General features: G+C 49.2%; 1 protein-coding gene across 1 annotated transcript in view; it reads left to right on the top strand.

Moving 5' to 3' along the window:
* Window positions 1–9,206: 9,206 nt before the first annotated feature.
* Window positions 9,207–17,864, top strand: part of LOC144142716 (uncharacterized) — a 42,951-nt gene continuing 34,293 nt past the window's right edge. Inside the window, exon 1 of the mRNA XM_077674422.1 lies at window positions 9,207–9,413. Within this exon, the coding sequence (XP_077530548.1) occupies window positions 9,207–9,413 (207 nt within the window). The remainder of the gene's footprint in view (window positions 9,414–17,864) is intronic.

Genomic DNA, 17,864 nt, shown 5'->3' with positions numbered 1-17,864 from the left:
ACTGACGGGTTATTTGAAAGTAGAGATAGGTTTATTTCTCCTATTGAATGTTTGAAACTAACCTTCAAGATTACATGTAAACAAATCCAAACGTTCATCTTCGTCGATACAGCGCAAAAAAAACGAAAACGTGATGATGACATACCTATTCATGACGCCACGCGTACATAGACAACTTTGTAAGTACGTAATGTTCCCCTTATGGAACACCATAGGTCAGTTCAAAGCAATCGGCAATCGTACATCGCTCTACACTGTGCGACCCACAGCCAAGCCTCCTCATTGCGCGCAGACAAGTCCTTCATGAATTCCTCGTTCAAGTTATGAGCATTGGGAGAGCGTACTGTCCAGTTCTAGTCCAGAAGACCAGCTTCGGTTGGTTGAAAGGGCCGTTGCAGCTGGCACCATGAATGGGGTCCTGAAATAAAGACACCATTCCTCATATTTTTCTGCTAATAAAAAGCTTATTCTCTCTCTCTCTCTTCATGATACGCGTATATTTTCGAGGCATATGAACAACCTGAGAAGGGAAAGGATCGAAGCCTGGCACCTAAGCATTTGGTACGAGCTGTGAATGCGAAAGCACTAATGTGGAAGTGAACGCTGCGAATAGGCCCTTCGAGTGGATATGTTTAGGTCTCTATCAAGGCGAGTAGGGGAATTCGAAGTCCACCTTCGTCGTCACTGGCCATTCCCACTCTGTGGATATATGTGAATATTGGTTGGTTGGTTATTTTCACGAACTGTCCAATTGGTAATTGGCGGCGGTCCTGTTGAATAAGAAGGAAGACCACTGGCGAGCGGGGGTGGGGCAGAGTCAACCTTCTCGCGGCAATGGTCGTCGTCACTGGCCGATCCCCTTGAGGGGGCGTGCGATAATTAAATCAGGGCTCACAAATTTTGCCGTGCGTGCTTCCTCTTCCGCGACTGCAAGAGCTGGAGTCGCTTCCTGTTTCTGTTACGTTCGTTGTCCAGCTGAGAAAAAAATCAGGCTACATTTCTTACGCCTTTCTTAGAGCAGAAACCTGTGTTAAAAACTTCGTTGTAAATGTTGCCTTTTTGCGTGCTCCTACCCACGCAAATATTGCGGTAAATATAAAAGGTAGCTTCCTCCGCACCGGGAACTCCCGGGGACACGAAGTTTCCCAGAACCACCGGGAAAATCCGGCGGTTCCGTGATCTCAGACTGCTCCGTCGCAACCCCATGCACATGCGTGAAAGAACACCAAGTTTGGGACGAGTTACAAGCAGTAAGAGAGGTATTGGCAGGAGGCGGTCTCTTAGCCTTCAACCTAGCGTCCGGGCTAATTGTGGTACTAGCGCCATATTCTCCTTTGGTGAGCCTGGGGAAACATTATTGCGTTATTATTGCCGTAACAACGCCGCCGCCATGTTTGGCCTTGAAGGCGTTATAATTGTCATGGCAACAAGGCGAGGGGGCGCAGATTGGGAAAAGTGATGCTCTCCTTTCTCATGCCGGTTGGATTCCGCCCCCTCCCCTCCCCCCACCCATTTCCACCTGGCAACCGCCGCTCCGCTGCCCCCACCCGGCCATCCCCGCTGCGACCGGCAGGCAGCCAGCGCAGCTACGCTGCCCAGGGCACGCCGCTTGGGCACTAAAGACGCCAGATCGAATATCACTTGAAAACTTTATTCGCGTTACGTGCGCGAACGCGACGACTTGCGGCGAGAAACACCGATGGCCAATATAAACACAGCCACGGTTGTCTGTCATCAAGCATAGCACACGCACGACACAAGTCCTATCTATCTTTCAGCTCACCTTCACGGCATACGAACGAGGTTCTCACCTTTTGTTAGCAGCACTCAAAGAGGCTTCGAGTTACGATTCATCCTGGTGTTCTTGATGTCCTTTTGCAGCACCGTAATGTCCGAGGGAGCACACACGAGAAATCCCCCGCTACACGACACACGCGGCGGCCTCGCCGCCTCGCCGTGCGGAAGCAGCAGCGGTGACCGTTTTCGCGCATGCGTGCCCCCTGTCGCGCCGGAGAGAAGCGGAAAGAATAAAATGACAGGAAGAGTGTTTCCCCAGCGCCACTGTCTCCAGGAGCGCAATAATAGAACCGAAACTACAAAAAGTTACATCGGCCTGGTATTGGCTTGGTTTATAGATGACGTCGCTACACTCTCGCATCTACCGACACTAATAATTGAAGCGGCACATCGGAGGGAGCGAAAAAAAAAACCCCGGGCCATCTCCACCAACGTGAAACCTGGGGAGGGGCGAAGCATTCAGTGTATGAGTGTATTCTTAGCGCCTCGGCGTTTGTGCCAATGTAGATGAAACCGTCGACGCGTAGATGTAGACAGCTTTGCTGTAAAAGTTTCCTGTCTTTTAAGAACGAAGCGTTGCACCGCGAAACGTGCACCAGTGTCCCGGTTTTCTTTTAGAGCGTTACGAAGCGCTCCAGCGCGAGGCGTAAGCGAGTGCACGAGTGCTTTTTCAGTATGTGTTACGTTCTAGCGCAGGGTGTATACGAGTGTCCCGGTGTTTTTTTAGCAAGCGTTCAGTTCTGGCGAAACGAGGTTCGAGGTATTTTAGTACCGTGACTACATGAAACGGCTAATACGACGACGATTACGGAGATGACGACGACAGGAGACGCCAAAAGCAGCATCCGCTAAGGGGCTTCGCCCCTAAAAGACTCTCGCAGCAGAGCGAGCCCGCAGCGAGCTACTTCGTGAAGCACAGCTGGAGTAACAACGGCGGGCAAGGGCGATTGTGTTGCGTGCGTAGCATGCGGCTACAGCTGCGCTGGTTAACAACCTACACGAAGGGCGTAGGAGCATTTTTTTTTTGAAACCACGTGGACTTTGCGCTCCATCTGCTACTCCTAATGCCGGGTTTTAGCTTTATGGGGCCAATTGTGCTTTTGAATTGAGAAACGTACATTAAGCGTTAAAAACGGACTGTGGCGCTCGAGCTGTCTCAGGATCGTTTGCTTGGCTCAATTGAGGTACCCTTAGCACTTTGTTGAAGCCATCGCAGACGTTACCAGAGACATCTGGTCAGTGCTGTTGAAGCTGAGCAGCATGCCTTCCCACCTATCCTGAGTCCAGCTCGGAATAGCAGTTGGAGGTGGAGTGTGTTGGAAGGACCATATCGTGTGGTATGTGATACAACCCTGCTGTAACCATATTGCCTCAATTGTCACTTGTTCTCTTCACCTCCTAATATATGCGGATGCTCAGAAAAAATCGAGTAACAGAAGCCACGCAGCGGGAGCAGAATCATCACGTGGACGGAATCCGCCGCCGTCGTCATGCAAAGTGTGCATCCCTCATTAATAACGCGGGGTCTTGCCAAGTTACCTAAATCACGTTATAGATAAGAATGATTACCAGTTTCCTGGGCTTAAGCTGGATCTTTCGCCTACCACAGTTCGTCAGGCTTCCTCAATGTAGGTGTTTCGTCACCAGACCTCAGAAATGTATAAAGACAACAGTCTTTCTTGGGCTACGTAACAACAAAAATTGTGGTCTGTCTGTCTGTCTGTCTGTCCAAGACGAGCGCCACTTCCTGTGTTTCTGAGCTCTTCGACTCGTCTGCTGCGTTAAGATGATTCCGCATCAACACGCCCTTTTTCCCTCAATTCTGTCTGTCTTTCTGTCTAATCAGCCGCCCTTCAACGAGAGAAGAAGTTCTGAACAGGAAGGATACATAGGCTACTCAAACTGCTGGCATGGCTCACACACGCCCACACAATTCCGCGAAAAAGAAACCTCGCGCAGTTTTGAGGGAAAATGTAACTACATTCCCGATAGTATCAGCGTTCTTTATTTCCGAATAAACGGGGCTTGTTTTTAGGATAGCAAAATAGACAGAAGAATGAATTAAAACGGTGTGGAAGACAGGCGAGGTAAATAAGATCGAAGCAGTACAAAAAAAGCCGCTATGGTTCATTCTTTCGTCATACTCGCAATTGCAAAGCGTATCCGGCTTTAAAGCTTAGCCCCCCTTCTCACCATGCGCGGGAAATTTCCGTGTATTTTTTTTCTGTACGCGCTGTGCTATAATAATCGCGGTTCGTTCGCAAATTTTTCATGCTGGCGCACTGAACGTCCCCACGCATCGACCACGCTCACAAACGTTTCGCCCAAACGAAAACTATCAGAAGTTGTCGATTTGATTAGCAGAAAATGAATGGAATTTTTACCTTAAAGCTTAGTAACACTGTGAGACGTTTCTTCTTTTCAAACAACGCTTCCCATCGTTTCAATGACTCGAAATATTCTGTGACTTGTTTTTTTTTCTAGGTTTTACAGTGTCGTTTCCTGTTTGACAAACACCATGTCGCTTGTTACTTATTATTCTATATTCATTTTTGTGATTACATTATTTAGCGCTGTATTTTTGGATTGCCGTGTATAGTTGGGTATTGCTGTTGTATTTGAATGTCATTTTTGTCCTCTCGATGTTTTTCGGGAAACAATTTTTAAGGGCTTTTATATCAATCCCCCGAGTGTAATTCCCACTTGGGCCCTTATGGCACCTAAAAATAAATTGTTAATAAAAACAAATTAATTATTGAGCTCTAGTTCATGGCGTTCAAAGCAGGACAAAATCATGCACTAAAGAAAAAGACGAACGCTTTCCCAACAAATGGCCCAGCAGCAATGAGAATGCGGTAACATTGATTTGAACGAGTGGCAATTGCATTCATGATATGAGAGAAAGATCGGAGTGGAAGGGCGTGAGGGGAAGAGGGGGGAAGGAGAGCGGGTTACGTGTTAAGAGGGGCAGAAGGCTATGGTCCTTCCACATTTGCAGCAAAAAATGCAGATCCGTGTCCAATTTTTATGGAAACGCAGAAGTGAGATGAGATGTTTTACGCCAAGATGAATGCACATCACAAGGAGCGACGTCAGAAACTGGATGTGTTAACGTCACTTTAGATCGTCACTGTAGGCCTATAATTTGTGGTTCGTATTGTTACTTGGCACCAGGACACAGGAAATGACCCATGGAAGATGCGAGCGATGTATTTACACTATATACACGATGTCGGCCATGAGGGAGCCCGCCCAGCTGGGTCTCCTTCTCCTTTTTAAGGAAGGTTGGGCCAATAGTTCTCCTCTTCTTCTTCCCGTGACTGTATAAACCAGGATTTGCGTGCCATTGTAATAAATCACGCGGAGCAGTGTACGGAGTACACACGAAGGTTTAAACTTGCATTATACATTTCCTGTTTCCAATTGGTATAATTATTCTTTCTGCAGCAAATGGCGGCTTGAGGTAATATTCTGAACACGTGTGGTCTCCCCGTTTTTGCAAGGAATACCAAGTGTACATTAGTGTCGCGAAGGCGATGGCCCTGAAGAGCACGGCAGAAAGAAGATGTACACTGGTTGATAGGATATCCAAGAACGAGTTATTCCTAAGACGGCGTCCTCTTATAGCCGGATCACAGCCACATGGTTGCAGGCCACAAAAATGCCGGGATCCGAAAACCCCGATACTACGTACTCCCTCCTTCGAAATGTTCCCCGTAATGGGAGAGCAGAAAGTAACAGGCATGGGCAACACCCGCATTACCGAACAGGTTGATGAGAACTCATGAAAACACACAATGCATACCTGTTGACACGTGTAATCGTTCCAAAGCAAAACCCAAAACCAAATGCACGCAACACTTCAATCCAAGTACTCAAAAGACACAACAGACATGCGACATTTTCATCCAAGCTACCCCAAACGAAGATAAAAGATCCAACCCCTTATGTGATCTTAAGCCTGAACAAAAATACATGATACCAGACATGGTTACTACTTCTTCCGTGTGGGGTGGCTGTACCAGAGTCCGATGCGCCATTATAGTTCCTTGTCTGTACGTCCTGTCGTCGGGAGTGATTCATTACCACTTACAATGGGCACTGGGCCTCTAAATAAAAATTTCGTAAGTCCCTACGAGACACTCACTTTCACTTCACTTTATTTGACCTCTGCACGCCTCTGCACTCCGCACTTCACTGCAATCGTACACTCGGGTTCCGTGGGACGCCCAGTTCATTTTAATTTTCACTGTTTTGGATCCTTTTTTTGTTTTTTATTAAGTTACTTCTTTATCCTTTTTTCATAAATAGTCCTTCTCGTATGTGGGAACTCTTGCTGTCCTTTTGTAGGGTCGTGCAGCGTTGAAAGACATCACTGTCTTCTTGCTTTGTTGGGCATTTCCTCTCGTTCACGGGCAGCCTGTTGTCATCTGCAAGGAATTGAATTCTGCGGCGAGCACACCTTGATCATTCGTTTGAGACCTCCAGAATGGAGCCTCTTGAGAAAACCGAGGTTAATCTAATTTGCTCTCCTCAAGTTCAGACGAGCTCACTTGTAGCTTCACCCGCAGGTCTTCTGTTTGCCATTTTAGGAGCTGAATACTTTCAGTCTGCTGCGATTCTCTCTGCTTTCTTCTAGCTCGGATAAGCTAGCCTGTAGTTCACGGCGGAGTGCTTCAGCCACTTGGCCTAGTTGGCCAACCTCTGACTGTCTGTTTTCTGTAAGCAGCCTGCTGTCTTCGAAGTCCTTTACTAGTGATGTTCCTTGTTGCTTAACAGTGTTGTGGTCGTGTTCAATTGGCTAATGATTCAGACCGGCTGCTGTTATTTTCCTGCATCGGAGCTCGTCTTCGGCGATGTCTAAGCGCATAAATAGCATAAATGCCAAACGGGCATTTGCGTATTTGCACAACATAAAATTGTCGAGATGTTTTGATATTTTAAATTGGACAATTGCTGTGATACACCAACATACTGGTATGATACTAGCGGAATAGTTTTGAGGATTCGTGGTGGAGCTTTAGGTACTATTTCTGCGGCAAGGTGCCGTTGAAATGTTTCTTCGGACAATATTGAAACTGCTGATCCTGTATCTACCAGAAGGGAAAACAAAGTTACATTCACCTTCACGTCAACGTAGAATTCGAGGTATGATGGAACTGACTGTTGGCCAAGCTGGTTGACGATGACAGGTTCGCCGTAGTAGGCGGTAGGGTTATCGATTTGTCGTACCCGTGGTTGAGCGTGGACTTGTCCGCGATGGGGAGGTGATGTGGCAAGCGTGCCTGCAGAACGTAGCGTACAGCAGGCATTCCGGAAGTGGCCTAGTTTCCGCACCGATCGCGTCTTTTTTTCTTGGGCTGGACACCGTTGCAGTGGATGGCCATGTCCTGCCACAACGCCCACATGTCGGCTGTGAGCTTCGGCTGCTGGCTCTGAGGGTAGTGGATCTACATTGGCGTTGTGCAAATCGAACCGGCCGAGCTTTTGGGTCCCATCGGTGTCTTGAACTATTACTCCCTTAGCTGCTTGATATTGTTGCAGTAGATCCGAGCCTTGGGTTATGTTTTCAATGATTCATGTGGCGTTGTCTAACGTCAATGCTGTGCCTTATGCAAGCGGGCGCTCTCTGTTTTGGTCTGACGTAAGTCCTATAATAAGTTCATCCATGAGTAACGAAGCTTCTTCGGAGCCAAAGTTGCACTGTCGGCCTAAATATTGAACTTTGCGCGAACTCGATCACCGATTTGTATTTTTTACCGTAAGCTTCGAAATTGGATACGGTTGATGCTTTGTTAAATCGCAGCGTGGAAGTGAGCGGCGAGTCCTTGGACGAGGTAGCCATATTCGCTGCAACATATCCACCCGACGGCATGGTCGATTCGATCATATGAGCGATTCTAGTTCCTTCTGCGCCTACAAACGTATTGAGAGCTGCTACTTGGCGCTCGCATCCTGCTGCTATGAGACACGTTTCTAATGAGCTGTGCCCTCGTTTCATGGCATGGCCGGAATCCTTGGTTCCGACAGAAATGGCCGTGGCTTCATCGCGATGTCTGCCATGTTGCCTCTTGGCGAGGAAGGAGAATGGCAACTACTGAACGGCGTATCGACCTTTGCTTGGTCAATGCAACTACACTACCTGATGCGACTTGTCGCTGTCTTGAAGTTTGACTTCCCTCTGGCGTTTACTGAAGCAGTTCGATGATCATTGCAGGAGGAAAGATTCCGCGACCGCGAATCGGGCCGCCTTCTTTACCGATGCGGCCGCCTGCCGCAGGCCTAGCCCACTATTGAGCTCATCGGAACTTCTCGGTGCTGACTGTGGTGAAAAAAGAACTTGCGGCCTCTTTGGCTGCTAACACATAATTTGAAAGATAAGGAGCGCTTAGATTTCAGGCAGTTCTATTGTTAGGTGTGCCATTGTAGTGTCCCGCCGGCCCTGAAGGGCACGGCGGAGAGACGATGTACACTCATTGAAGCGAGTTCAAAGAATGAGTGTATTCAAGATGGCGTCGCCTTTTATAACCTGGTAGCAGCCCCCTGGTGGTAGTCCACCGAAATGCTGGGATGAGAAAGCCCGGCTGCTACCGTGTATTCCAAGAACATTTGTAAATATCAGCTAATTGCACAAATCCCAGTGATTTGGACTACTTCCTATTCAGGTGTTTACCGCCAGAACTGTTTTAATTGCAAAAAGCTTACTTCTCCATCCTTACCCCTTTTTTTCAATTCAGTGTGAACTGAAAGAGTACTTTGTCTTACAAAATAGCTGTTCCAATCCAAGTTGCCCCTACCAGAAGTTACCACGCGTGTTGTCTATACATGGAAATTAAGCGCATGTCTTCGTATGTTTAGGTGTATGATCCCTTAAATGCTTCTTGCACATATCCAGCTCACGTGCATTGTAATATATGGATGCTTACTGAGGAACGACTAAGTGTAATGTGCTGGCAGAAGCATCCTCCAAGATCCAATTGAAAATTACAAATTTTATTGTTTTCTCGGTCGTGCTTTAATTTTTTAAGCGGGTGTCGCATTTTCCTAAACGGGGTTTTTAGGCTCTCGTGTTCGCCATATCAGGACTGGTCGTTTTGTGCTCTGCACGCGAGTTGCATCGTCAGTATCAGCTATATTCGACTATCCAATGGCTAAAAAATTATATAAAACTTAGTCAGGGCACACACGGTGTGGATGGGTAGGAACAGATAAAAAAAGTACTACACAAATCTCCTTCCGGATAAACTTCAAAACGCAATCTTGAATATGCAATCACTGATGCAGCCAATCCCCTTTAGCATGGAGCTGCCTCTCACACCGGCAGTGAAAAAAGAGACGCACCTACGCGCGCTGCCAGCTGCCGGCCGTGGAAGTCCTTGTGACCCGTGATCGCAAATCAGCCTGCGACAATGGCGTCTGAGGAAGCTGGTCCTCAACCGAACACAGTCATGAAGGCCAGTGACATCTTCGCCAAGGACTTCGTGGTAGAAAGCGTGCTGGATCACCTAGATACCGATGACCTGTTCACCTGCGCCGAGGTGAACCGGCTCTGGCAGAACGTCGCCCTCTCACTGCTACGCAAGAAGCTGGTGTCGGTGTCCGTCTGCTGCGCACCGGTGAGAAATTGGCCCTTTTCGTCATCCATTGTGGTTTGCTTTTGCCTGCAGCGTCTATGTTCTGTAGTACACAACTAACACTGCCTAGACATTGCCGTCCATAGTAGTCACAGTAATCTTTTACTGATCACCACTCAACAGAACAAGGTCAGTGTCGTTCTAAACGAACCGTTTATTCTGGAAATTGTAATGGGACGACGATAACGTGAAAAATGCAAGTTCTTTGGCTTTGCGACCCGATGCAACGCCTGCGCTACGAAGCCCGTCAAAAGGGGATACCTACAGATTAACTTAGTGGACATCGGTTTTTCAATCTGGCAAGAAATCAGAAACACGCACTTTTGTTTCAGAGGCGAAGCACCTTAGGGGCTCTGGCTGTCGGCGTCTTATGTCGCCGTCGTCGTTCGTCGTTGCATTCTCGTGTGGTCCCGGTACTAAAACGCTGACACACTCCTTTTGAAAAGCCTCACACTCGAACATTATGCGTACTAAAAGAACGCACCGAGACACTCGTTTTCCAACGCCTCGCTCTAAAACGTGGGCAAAAACGCGTACCGGTACACTCGTTTTTCGTTTGCGCTTGCTTGCTTGCTTCTATTTCGCTCGGTACTCGCTTTCACTTTAAAATTTGCAGTGTTTTTCTTTCGAATTTCACTTCTCCTCCGTCTTCGTAAATGGAGGGTCGCGTATATCAGCGCGTGCCGTAAGGCAAGAGAGCTACTTACACTCTTTGAATACACTGATACACTGCATGCTTTACCCCTCCCCCTCCTCCCCCCAGGTTTCACGGTAGTTGGCCCGGTTTTTTTCACCTTCAACCGAAACTTGCAACGACTATTGGCCTCAAGAGACCGTAATAATTTTGCTTCACACTCCGTGAGTGTTTATTCTAGGGATGGGAATATTACATGTCCATCCACTTTTTTGTAGATTAAAACTGTACTGATCATGTATAGTGCTCCCTCACTACCACCGCAACAAAAAATGTCGTTTTCACGCTGAGATTACAGTATTTTTAACGCGCTTTAAGCATCCTTTGTTTCATACTTGCGGCTTAACGGCAGAGCTGTTGTATCAGGCCGTAACGTGTTGCGGGTAACGCTTTCAAAAATGGCAGGGAAATGCCGAGCGCTCGGGAACGCAAGGCTTGCGGCAACTGCCGAGCGTCCCCGGCTCGCGCAGTGGCTTTAGAAAAGAAAAAAAACTGGCGAAAACTCCGAGGAGCCCCTCGCGTCGCCTAGCAACGAACAACACCAAAGCTGGCGCAACACCTGCTCCACGGAACGCCCCGCAGGGTTTCGTGCCCGTACCCACCGCCGCTGCGCCCCAGGTGTCATCTAGCGCTACCGCGACTGTAACGCCTGGCAAGGGGAACGCGACTGTATCGACGCATATGACGATGACTGTTTCTAGCACAGAGCAAAGTGACGATGGAGCATCTAAATAAACAATGTCGAACTTGTACAAATGCGTGGTGATGTGCTCACATGGTCCACTACTCACATGGACAGAAGTCCTGCAGCTTTGCTACGGTTCAAGCCTCGCGCGCCTTAGCGCAAGCTTCGCCAGTTTTTTTTCATGGAAAGGTTTTTGTAATATTTTATTTAAAGTAGCTCCTTTATATATTGTTTTAAGCGGCGGCGTCGAAACGGTAGTATTGTTCGCAGATATACACGCGACTTACACTTTCAAGACTGGAAGGGCGGTTACGACAACGCGCAATTCTTAAAGGGACAGACAACCGATTATTGTGTAGTGCATGTCGAGTAGCTAATATGAAAGCCAGGGTTTTATATTATGGAGTAACCACGACGAATTTCCCAATAAACCGGCGTAACTAATTTTAATTTAGCACTACACGTTGCGAAGTGGCGCCATGTAGTGTCGAAACGCCACACTACCTTACGTGGGCCAAAAAATCAACTAGTCTCAACGCGTGATTTAAAAACCCGGGTTAAAGAATAGGAAAGGTTGCGCATTATTACTATTTTAGCCGGGGACAAGTTCTTTTTTAATCTAACGTCCCGTTGAAATTATTTTTCCGCAGACCGCACAGTCATGGTTGCCAGCATTCCTTTCGACGGGCCACGTATGGCTGGTAGATATAAAAACTACGATTTTAAAAGTTTTAGGGCGCTATAAGCAAACCCGCTTCGTGTAGGGGGTTTTATGTGATGCGCTTCCATTAGGGATAAATTAAATATACTCGACAAAAAATGCGCGCCAATGCACCCTGTGATGTTGCTTGGAAAGCAAAGCTGTAAGCGGCACGCACAACGATTACCCATGCGACATCACTTAAATTCACTCACGTGGCTCTACAATTAGTGAAACCAGAGGCAAGTGAAATGCACTTAACCATGCTCTTTGCTACTTCAAAGGAATATTCTTAGCTAAGTTTAAATCAATGCGTGATGCAGAACGGTGGTTGGTTGAGTTGTATTTGTGATGCACATGAGTTGAAACTCTTTTTCTTATAAAATTAAAGGAAGCTCCAACCCGGTGTTAGACGACCTCCCTTCTCCGTCTCTGCCGCCGCAGACAAAGTCGACGATTTAGGCGCGATATGGAGGAGGAGAAGATGGAGAAGGAGAAAGTACTTTTATTCAAATTTCCAAACAGCCCAGAGGGCGGGCCAGGGGAGTGGCTCCTTTTTCAATGGAGCCCATACGCATCCCGCGCCCTCTGTGCTCTGTCCACCAGCTGAACCTGGGTAGGCAGAGACAGCGGGACAGCAACATCTCCCATTGCTGTTGTTGGGTAGTTGACGGAAAGAGAGGAGGGTGCTCAGGAATGAAGTCGGGCACTTCGATTACGTGGCTGAGTGTTTCTACTTCTGAGCAAAATTTACATTCAGCGTCGTAGCGATTCGGGTGCATTGAGTGAAGACGCGTCTGATGGTATGAGCCGTAGGGTAGTTGTTCCGTGGAACGTTCATGTAACGGTGAAGGTAGGGTCTGTCTCTGAAGGCGTGACACGCGGGTGACTGTCCTCGCGCAGCTCCATGGCATAGGGGGGGGGGGGGCGGTGGAGTAAAACCGCTGTCGTGTTGTTGGGCGTATTCGTCGCCCTCCATGGAAGCGTGAGGAGGCGTCTAGAGGAGCTGAATGGAACCGGTTGTACAGGGTTTTTTAGAGACGGTAGTCTTTCTTGGGCTACTTAAACCCAGAAATTTTGGCCTGTCTGTATGTCTGTCTGTCTGCATGTCTGTCTGTCTGTCTGTCTGTGACTCGATTCAGCCACCCGGCCAAAGTAAAATTGATATTGCGCAATAGTCTTATATACTCACAGCCACATGTAAACGTCTAAGCCCGGTTTATACGTTCATACTTGTCAACTTTGTTGAACAAGAACAACACATTACGCAAATATAAGACAGGCAATTAGTACACAAGGGATATTTACAGTGTTCCTTTATTAAAAAATTCATGGATGCTTGGTTTTTCGATAGCAAATGATATTATACATCTACTGCAGAAAACCGCCGCCTCCTGGCGGAATATGAAAAAAGGGCCCATCTCCCCGCGAGGGGGACTCGAGTAAATGCGTCGCATAGGGGGTGGGTGTATTCCGTTAACGTTTAGTGTTTGGGTAGTGAACGCGTTGTATCAGCAGCTTCTTGACGTAGTTTGAATGAGTCAAGGATATAAGGCGCGTTCGTAGCCTTTCATTCTGTGTCGGTTTTGTGGCGCAGTGGGAAGAGCACCATGTACCTCGCGTTCCGCCCACAGGTAGTGAATGCGTTGTATCAGCAGCTTCTTGACGTAGTTTGAATGAGTCAAGGATATAAGGCGCGTTCGTAGCCCTCCATTCTGTGTAGGCTTTGTGGCGCAGTGGGTAGAGCACCATGTACCCTGCGTTCCGCCCGCAGGGTCGTGGGATCGAAACCAAGCACCGGTAAGTATTATTTTTTTTATAGTGTAGGGGGAGGGGTGCGGACTACAACTAGAACGGGTGACATCGTGAGTTAAAGAAATGCTCTGCATTTAAAAAGCTAAAAACACTAAGTGCGAGTAAAAAGAAATTGGGTAGTGTCTCCGGGGCGCGTAAACGCCACGAAGAACGAGACAGCTCAACCTGCAAACACGCACACACATTCCGGCACTCGACAACAAGAACAAAAGGAATAAAGACTGGCAAAGAACACGGGCAATTTTGCAGTCAGCAAAAATGAAATGTTAAGAAAGTGTGCATTGTCACTATGCGCACGCGCGCAAATGTCCTCCTTTACGGCGTAGCCTGATAACGTTCCTTCAAGAATGTTCGGCTGTGCTTTCGCTCACTTGCGGTGCACAGAAAGTTCGGTTCGGTGCGCGGATCGATCAATTCGGGCACGGATCGAGCACCCAAGGCATCTAGTCTCGCACAACCACGGCACACACACACACACACCACCAACGAAAAAAGACGTCGTGAACGGGAACGTTCACGTCCGTCGTGGTGGCGTTAAGGCTGGGAGGCAATTCAATAGTGGCCTCCCCAAGCAACAATCTGAAAGCAGGGGAGTGCATTCGCGTACTTCCAGCCCCCTCTGCAGATGATCCAGACCGTGTAGCGTAGCAATGTCAACGCAAGTCTCGACAGTTTAGCCCCATGAGGCGAACACAACTTCGGGGAAGACGGAGTGATATCGCAAAATGCGACTTCGCTTCCTGTCCCATAGGCCAAGAGGCCATGCCTCTCCAATGCCCCAACGTAAGGCAATGCTGCGCGCTGGCAGCGTGAGCGAAGGGCTGATGCTGGAGCGGAATGGCGGCCCGCGAACGCGACGACCTTCTCGGGATCATTCTGTCCCTTACGCACAGACGCCCCACAACAACAACCTCCCAAGCACCTGTCATTACCAAAAACCGCTCGTGCACGCTAGGTGCATTCTGAGCAGCGGCCTTACAAAGACAGTTTCTCGGCTGTCCCAGCACGCACTCATCCTGGCACAACTCAGAACTAGGGCCTGCGAAACACTGCCAGGTCGCAGAACTTAGCGCGTCAACCCGTCCAGCGCGGTTCCAGACTAAATCTCGGTAATGGCCGCAACCAACACTAAAGCTACGAAGCCTTATCTCAGACACCGGTTTCGGGAGATCGCCGATTGCGTCTCGTTCCTCTGTTTCAACTGTAGCTGCCTCCTCACATAGTTTTTCCCTCTCCTTCGTAACCTCCTCTGGAGCTCTCATTCTTGCTTTCGCAGTCTCCACGCATGCGTTTTGGTGTTTTCCGTCAGCCTCCTTGGGCACACTGCCACCATCAAGACTACCTAACCCACGCGATATCTCCGTATCGTTCCTACCCTCTTCAAACGTTCTGAGCTCCTCATCCTCCCTCTTCTCGCGTTCTCTCTCACTTCCTCTTCCATTTTCTACATGTTCAACCCAGTCTACCTTCTCAGCTCCCTTATCCGCTTTTAACTCCTGCTTTTCCTCAGCCTGATCGTCAACTCCGTCTCTTTTTCGCTCCGTCTCGTCACATGCTTTCTCGTCTTCTATCTCCTTTCTCTTCTGGGCGAGCTCCTGAACTCCCGACACGGAGTTCGCTTTCTCGTGCAACTTTCGAGCGTAATTTGGAGCGCGGCGGGCCCCAAGACTTTCCTGCGCGACTCCAGTCTCCTCCGGTCCACCGATTAGAAGTTGGGTACAGCCCGTGCCAGCAAATTCAGCATGCATTAGCGCAGTGTCCGGTGCAACAGCAGTTGGCGGCTCTACACTCGCGACAACGGGGCTACCCCTTGACTCTGCTCTTATACCGGACGCGCTCGCTGGAACGCTCCGTGCGCTCGCTTCCCTTTCCATGCAGCTGTTGATGATGATGATGATTCCAATTGGTTTCCCCTTTGAAGCGGGGTGATGACATGTCATCTTACCAAAAAGGACTAATATAACCATGTTTTACACTCTTGGTTTAATACTAGCGCTGCTTAGGGCAGGCACTAACGCTTATTAGGCCCGAAATACTTTCTTTTCCCTGTTACAGGTGGTAACTGTCCTAGGCAATATTCCCCTCTCTGCTTTTCGTCCACCAGCATTCTAATCTTCTTTTCGTCCCCTCGACAGCCTTGAAGTTAACTTCCTCTGTGATACCCTTAAATCCTAGGGCTTCCGGAAGCCCAATATTCCCTTCATGTAGATTTGGATGGATACTCTCACATTCTAACACTATGTGCCGCATAGTTTCTGTTTCTTTTCCGCAGACCACACATACCCCATCATTTTGTGAATACATCCCCACAAAACTCTTAGTTCGCAGGCAACCTGCTCTAGCCTCAAAAAGCAAAGCACTGCCCTGGGAATTATCGTAGAAATTTTCCTTTCTGATGTTCATCTTCTCAGCCCTGTACATCTCTAATGACGTTTTAGCTTCCATTTTTTCACTCCATTTATTCGTTTCAATCTGCCTTGCCTCTTTTTTGGTTACCTTGGCTGTTTTGGATTCCCCACTGTTCTTTCCGTATTTCATCGTTAGCCTTCTAGTCTTTCTTAACCACTGCGTGTCCACGCTTTTCAAGTATAGGTACCTAAAAACATTAGCTGCCCACCTTCGTTGATCCATTGCCCTCAACCTCATCTCAAAGCATATTTTACTCTGAGCTTCTCTAACTTCAAACCCGGCTGAGCCGCACGCCACCTGTGCGCAGCCACGGCCGCTTATCTGGTTCTCGCGCGGCTTCAAGTTGAAAAACGGGCTGCCCTCATTCAACTTTGCTGTCAGAGCATAACTGGGCCTGCTCGCCGGGTTCTGCCTTATGCGCTGCAGCTCCATCCCCAAACTTTGCCTGCGAGGCTGCTCGGCATGTTCGAGCATCACTTCATTACACCGCTCTACGGTATCACCGGACGCACTTACCTCGTCGCTCCTCATCTCAACGTCCGTCTCCACCCGTTCGACACCGGCGGGAATGCTAGCCTCGTGTAGGGAGCCACGGCTACTTCCTTTGGCATCGCCAAGTTCAACTCGGAAACATTGGCCAGCGCCGTTCGACTTCACTGTCGCTATAAAACTCGCTGGGTCTGTGCCCCACTGTTTCTGCCCGGGGGTGGCCGAGCGTAAGGGCGCTTGCCTTTTCCGCTCCAGCTCCAACTCATACCTTCGCAACCGCTCTTCACATTCCAGCTTCAGCTTTTGCATGCGCTCCTTCGATTCTCACGCCTCTCTTCTCTCTCGCTCCTCCGCTTCGCGCGCTTCTTTTCTCTTTCGCTCCTCCGCCTCGCGCTCTGCTTTTCTCTCCCGCTCTTGAAACTCCTACTCCATTCGTCTAAGAATTATTGTAACAGACTCTGCTTGGGCCACCCCTCCTGCCGCCGTTCCTCCCTGAGGTGGCGCCTCATGTGTCTGACCATTTACGTCTCCTTCCGCCATGTTCGCCGGCATGCTCCGCATGACTACCATGCAACCCCAGACTCAGCCTACACCGCCACAACGAAGCGCAAGAAATCCCACTCACCCGCACCTCCGGTGGTCGGCTGCCGCGTCGTTGGCCCCGTGCGCTGGCTTGGCTCTGCCGCTCCACTCCGCGCGGAGCTCGGCTGGTGCCGATGAAGACGGGCTTGCGTCCGCTTGCTACCCTTGGCTGTGGCCTGGTGTTTTCTTCTGCCAAATCCTGTCGGGTGCGCCAGTAAACATTGTTTGTCGTTCGTTTCCCCGAAGTCCGGTGTCGATCAGGAACCCAATCACCCGGGCTCCGGTTGATTTGGCAGGAGGCTTGCAGGGCGATGGTGTTGAAGTTCTTGGAGACGGCGGTCGAATTGACGAACTCGAGGCGTTGGGGTTGATTAAGTGAAACGACGAGTTTATATACAGTTATTTACAGTAGGAAAACTGGGTACATGAGTAATGAAAAGAAAAACGTCGAACTTCAGCTAGACGCTAGCTCCAAGTGCGCACAAATCACTCGAGCTCCTCAACTTCGTCTAACTCTCCTATCCTCAGAGCGTACACAAACCGCTCGAGAAACGACGGACAGAGTCTCGGCCGTCGTTTGCCCGGTACGGCGCTGTACCCTAAACCTCCGATGCGATCTTAACCTCTAACCTAGGGGGCTCACAGATCCCAACCTAGCTTCAACGGTCAAGACTCCTTGTGCCGCCGGGAACTGCCCAGCTCGGCGCTCAGACAAGAACGATTTCTAACGGCCAAGTTCAGCCTTATAACACCTCGAGGTCACACTCTCTCGGGAACGCCCCTGTAGCGTTCGTACACGCGTAAGGGAGTGTCCAAATTCACGTAGACAGCTGCCACTCAGCGTGCTACGGAATATTCAATGAGGTGCCGCCATCTTTGGGTCAACGGCACGCTTGCAGACGAGCAGGCGCGCGCGACCCCGCAGGGTGAGAGCGAAAGGCGGCGACAGTGCACTGTGCCGGCCAGGGCGCGTTTACAATGGTGTCTTGCGCGGCGCGCGCTTCGACGCCGGTAATCCCACCACCTCCACGCGTCACGCAGACGGTCCCGGAACCCGGC

The sequence above is a fragment of the Haemaphysalis longicornis genome, unplaced genomic scaffold, assembly GCF_048455015.1.
Source record: "Haemaphysalis longicornis isolate Haplotype H1 unplaced genomic scaffold, Haemaphysalis longicornis Haplotype H1 scaffold_1, whole genome shotgun sequence".
Taxonomy (NCBI): domain Eukaryota; kingdom Metazoa; phylum Arthropoda; class Arachnida; order Ixodida; family Ixodidae; genus Haemaphysalis; species Haemaphysalis longicornis.
The sequence above is the reverse complement of the archived record's forward strand: the minus strand, read 5'-3'. Positions and strand labels throughout refer to the sequence as shown.